Source organism: Mandrillus leucophaeus, unplaced genomic scaffold (genome assembly GCF_000951045.1).
Source record: "Mandrillus leucophaeus isolate KB7577 unplaced genomic scaffold, Mleu.le_1.0 Scaffold829, whole genome shotgun sequence".
Classification (NCBI taxonomy): domain Eukaryota; kingdom Metazoa; phylum Chordata; class Mammalia; order Primates; family Cercopithecidae; genus Mandrillus; species Mandrillus leucophaeus.
In genome coordinates, this window is record NW_012109019.1 from 1,432,728 (window position 1) to 1,438,335 (window position 5,608).

Genomic DNA, 5,608 nt, shown 5'->3' on the forward strand with positions numbered 1-5,608 from the left:
GTGCTCCAGGAATACAAACTGATATGAAAAATGGCTTATGGTAGATGTAGTTAAGACAGTCAATATATTTTAACATTAGAAAATTCAGTCAATCCTTCATATCCATGGGTTTTATACCCATGGATTCAACCAACCTCAGACTGAAAATATTAGGGGAAAAAAATACATCTGTACTACACATGAACAGACTTCTCTTTCTTGTCATTATTCCCTGAACAACACAGGATAACAACTACTTACATAGCATATACATTATATTAGGTATTATAAGTAATCTAGAAATGATTTAAAGTATATGGAAGGATATATATAGGTTATTTGCAAATACTACACTATTTTATATGAGAGACTTGAGCGTTCGTGGATTTCGGTATCCACAGGAGGTCCTGGAACCAATCCCCTGTGGATACCAAGGGACTACTATATATTACAAAGCCACGTGCTTTGGAATTACTTCATTGGTTCCTTCTGTTTTCATTAACACTGATATCTAGTTTAATATGAAAAGGAACTTGAAATCTTGAAAATTAGAACATTGTTATTTTTTTCTACTTGCAATGCAAAATCTATTTTGCTTTTTTGCTTCTAGGAAAATATTCTGTTGTGATATTTGATACATATGTTGGCCACTCAAAGTCAGAACTTTTCAAAGTAATCAGTAAATTGAATCAACAGAAAAATATTCATTACCTTGGGGATGCATTAATAATTTAAAGTTTTTAAATTCAACACGTATAGAAAAATCAAGCTTAGTAATACTTTAATGTTATTGTACCAATGTATTTTTTTAAATTAAGACTTCTATATGCAGCAGGGCGTGGTGGCAAACCTGTAGTCCCAGCTACTAGGGAGGCTGAGCCAGGAGGATTACTTGAGCCCAGGAGTTCAAGCCTGGGCAACATAGTGAGACGTCATCTCGTAAATTTAAAAAACAAACAACAGAAAATTCTACGTGTGGTAAAGGGTTAACTCAGCAAGCTTGGGTTGCTTAAACCTTGCACATTCCAAAGAAAGGTCTGACCTCAGTGCTGAGCTTTGGCTCCTGGAAAATGAGCTCTGAGCCCCTGGAATATCCCACCTGATAGGAATGTTTCTGTTTGCCTGAGGCGTTAGACCGTACCAGATAGACAGTTTATGCTAACAATATGATTTATAGTGAATACCTGTTTTCCTGTGTCTAAGACTCTGGACTGCACTGTATTCATTTGACCTGGGGGATTTAGGGAGCTGATACTGGATAGCTAAAGTAAGTCACATAAGCACTAAATGCTTACCTGTCTGACCACCAGTAAAACTCTGGACATTCAGACCCAATGGATGAGCTTCCCTGGTTGGCAACACTTTTCACGTATTGTCACACACCATTGCTGGGGGGATTAAGCACTGTCTATAAAACTCCACTGTGAAATGACAACTGGAAGCTTGCACCTGGTCTCTCCTGATTCTGCTCTATGCAGCTTTTCCCTTTGCTGGTTTTAATTTCCATTCTTTTGTTGTAATAAACCATAATGGTGAATAAAACATCTTGTCTGAGTTATGTGAATCCTTCTAGTAAATCATTGAACCTGAGAGTGGTCTTGGGGACCCCTGACACAATGTGCCTAGAGTTTAATGGTTCTGATAAGTTTACAATTTCATGTTATCTTTAAACTTGTATTTATTGACTCCTCCTTTGTATCAAGCCCTTGCCCTAGCCTGTGCTTAGAGTATCCTTTTCCTAGATATCCCAGATATGGCTTGTCCTTTACTTTCTCACTGAAGTGTCACCTTTCAGTGAGGCTCTCCCAGATTACGCTATTACTTGTGTTTGTTTTGTTTTGTTTTTAAAACTACCCTATTTTAAATTGCTATCTCTGCTTTACTTCCTAGCATTCCCTCCCCCTTTTACCCTGCAGTACTTCTTGGTTTTTTTTTCCTTTCCATGTACCCTATTTCCTTATTTATTAGGTTTGTTGTTTATTTTTCTCCCCTCACTAAAATGCAAGCTCCATGAAGGCTGTTCACTCTTCTTGTCACTCTTTTTGCCACCACATGTTCAGTTCAGTCTTCTTCCTACTATTAGAGAAGACCCTTGCCCCTTTTCTTAGGAAGACTGGCTTAAAGTCCCATCTATTCATAGCATCGAACTCAAAGTCCAGAGTTTCACAGTGATGCACCGGATTTTTGGGGTTTTTTTTAATCCTCTTTAATTTAATTTTAAAATCTGCAAAACATTTGTAGTTTTCAAAAAAAAAATCAAAACTAAATTTAAAGTTTAATGAGAAGTCTCATTCCTATATTCCTGTTTCCTTTACCCAATTCTTATTCACTTCCTGTACATAATCTTTTTTTTTTTTAAGATTTTGGAGACAGTGTCTTGCTCTGTCACCCAGGCGGGGAGTGTGGTGGCACCATCAAGGGGCTCACTGCAGCCTCAAACTCCTGGTCTCAGGTGATCCTCCTACCTCAACCTCCTGAGTAGCTGGGACCACAAGCATGTGCCACCATGCCCAACTAATTTCTGTATTTTTTGTAGAGTCGGGGTTTCACCATGTTGCCCGGGCTGTTCTCAAACTCCTGAGTTCAGGCAATCTGCCCACCTCAGTCTCCCAAAAAGTGCTGGGATTATAGACATGAGTCACCACATCCAGCCTTCTTGTGTTACTTTTCAGCAAAAATAGAAATATTTATCAAAAAATAATGAAGATTTAGTCTTACACTGGCGATAAATATCCCACACTTGTGTACAGGACTCATGTGGCTAAGAACATCATATTAGAATAAATTAAACTATTATTTATTACTTTGGGATATTTAGTCATTGGCATTTTCCACATTTAGGTTATAAAAGAATTCATGTTTTCTTCTATTACTTATGTGGTTACATCTTTTTACATCTTATCCATATGGAGTTCATTCTGTTACATGTTGTGAGATGTAGATCCAAAGAGCTATGAAATCCCAACATTTTTAAATACTAAATTATTTAATACTCTCAGTATTTAAAACTAAATTATTTAATACTCTCAATGTGTTTAAAAGGTTAGATAGATATCATTTCTGATATTTTCTTGTTCTATTTTGTATGTAAATGCCCTTAATGTTTTTTTTCAGGAAATCAATGAAAATTCTCTTAAAAGGTTAAGTGTCTACTTAGAAAACCTCCAGAAACCAGGCTTCAAGTCTTTGAAACCAACTCAGCTTACATTTTATGTAAGAGAAACAGACCAGAGTTCCTCTGATGGCCAGGAACCTTTTAGTACTTCCGGTACGTTTTTTATTTCTGGTGTGTCCCTTGCAAGCTTCATGTTAAATGTGTTCATTAATTTTGACATTGTCAGAATGCCTTTGGATCAAAACTTTGGTGATAAAAAAATAATAGCATTTAATTGATTGTTTTCCTAGAATTAGATTCTATTCCTAGCTGCATATGTTTGAACAAGTGATTTTTTTTACATGTTTAAACTTTTTTGTTTTTAAAACTAAAGTGTTCCTATTTGTCCTCTTCCCAGTTCAGTGTTATTTTAAGTGTTAAACATGTCCAAACAATATGTATTTCTAAAAACTACAGCTTGCATTCTCTTATTTAGTCCTCCGAATACTCTGAAGCTGGAAGTATTTACCCAATTGTAACTTAGTGATGTTCAGTGCCTTTCCCAAGACCAGAGAGAAAGAGTATAAGTCTTGAACCCAGGTTTTTTAACTCCAACCTTATGCTGCTTCTAAAATCCAATTGATCTTAGTAGACAGCCACCTTTTCACTGCCTTTTGTCACTGCTTTTCCATATTTAAAATTAAGGACAAATATTTAGGTTAAGGTCACTAAAGGCCTATCATTTCTCTAATTATACATGCTTTTGATGATCCTTGAGGAAATAAATATATTTTTAGTATGAACTTAAGACAATTTAAAAAGTCAGTGCTTTCTGTGAGTTAAGGCTAAAACAGGATATACTGTAATTTTTTTTGAAACAAACTGCTATAAAACTCAGAATTTGATAGGTCTTTGAGATCTAAAATCTGTTTCTAGCTCTGCCAGTGACCTAGCTGTGTGACCTTTAACTTTTGGGTGTTCATTTATTAAAATGAAAGAGCTGGAGAACTGTGTAGAGGCCACTCACATGGAAGATCCCTAATTTACACCTCACCTTCCCATGGCTCTCAGGACCTCAAATGGAAGGAGGAAGAGCTTGATCTGAAGAATGCTGAAGTATGTTGAAGACAACGCCTCACCTAGTCTCTCCAGGGACTAGTATTTGATAGTATACGATCTCTTACCTTTTATTTTCTCATAATTGAATATGGGAGATCAGGAGTCACAAATTCCTTTTCTTGGCAGTTTCTCCATTTACCTCTGATGTAGAGTTTTATTAAAAATAGCCCTATTCTTCAATATTTAAAGACAGAAAGTCAACTCATAGCCCTTTTGTGAAGGAACAGCTGTACTGAAGAATGCTGTAAATAATGAATAATAAGCATGTTGATCACTCTAAATGACACAATTCTATTTGAAAGTTTAAATACATTGTGAATGTGCTGTTCTTAGCCATGAGAGTCTCAAGCAACTGAGATACATTGTTACTAGTGTAAAATCAAATACTCATAAATATTTTTAATAGATATATGCTCCTGTTAGGGTCAAGATTAGGCTAGGAATTAAATAACGTCTTACTTAATATATAGTGGTCTACTTAGGTTTCATGATTTCTCCAGGAGGACAGATGGAATTTTTAGAGGCAGATTATATCCTTTATAGTTGTTAAAATAAAAATATTATCATCAATCTGTTTTTATTTGTATGTGGTTGAGAGAGTCAAGCTCATTCCTACAGCTACAACTACTTTTTCTACTACCACCATCAGCTGGATTTGTCTTAAATATTGAATATACATGGAGTTAAAGAGTAAATTGAATTTAAAAGCTTAGTGGAAATCTTAGAAAGTTTCACACAGCAAATTAGGGACAGAGCTGGTACTAGAACTAATGTCTCCTTATTCCTAGTCCAGTGTTTTGATTTGTATACCACATTATCTATTAATTCTTCTTTTAAAATATTGTAATTAATCATTTTTCCTTTTGCCTTTATAACAAAGATTGGCCCTCTGACAAAGATTTAAAACATTTTTACTTCTGTAACATGTTTACCTGATTATGAAATTAAAATCAAGTAGGTTTTTTAAAAATTTTTATTTCTAGAACACTAGAAATCATTAATCAGCTTTGGAGAATTAAGATGGTAATAAGGTAAAATGTTTACTAGTGATTTTCATTACTGAAATTTTATGAGCCTTTAGCATTATTAATACATTGAAATCCTTAAAGGCTGAAATTATTTCTTCAGCTCCATATCTTTTTGGTGGTTCATGAGGAAGTAAATGTTGTTATTAGAATAAATTTTAAAACAAGTTAGAGATTTACTAAGAGCTTTCTGTGGATTAATGCGAAGACAAATAGCTGTAGCCAGCTCTGGCTGAGTAAAAACAGAATCCTTTACTTTCAGTTAATGGTTAACTTTGCATGATTTCTTAAACAAAAATAGCTTAAAGCTGGGCATGGTGACACAAGCCTGTACTCTCAGCTACACAGAACACTGAAGTGGGAGAATCCCTTGAACCCAGGAGTTTGAGGC

At 35.1% G+C, this 5,608-nt stretch overlaps 1 protein-coding gene across 1 annotated transcript in view; it reads left to right on the forward strand.

Moving 5' to 3' along the window:
* LOC105530520 (T-cell activation inhibitor, mitochondrial-like) overlaps positions 1 to 5,608 on the forward strand; it is a 39,828-nt gene that overhangs the window by 28,991 nt on the left and 5,229 nt on the right. Inside the window, exon 4 of the mRNA XM_011968092.1 lies at positions 3,094 to 3,247. Coding sequence (XP_011823482.1) covers positions 3,094 to 3,247 — 154 coding nt within the window. The remainder of the gene's footprint in view (positions 1 to 3,093; positions 3,248 to 5,608) is intronic.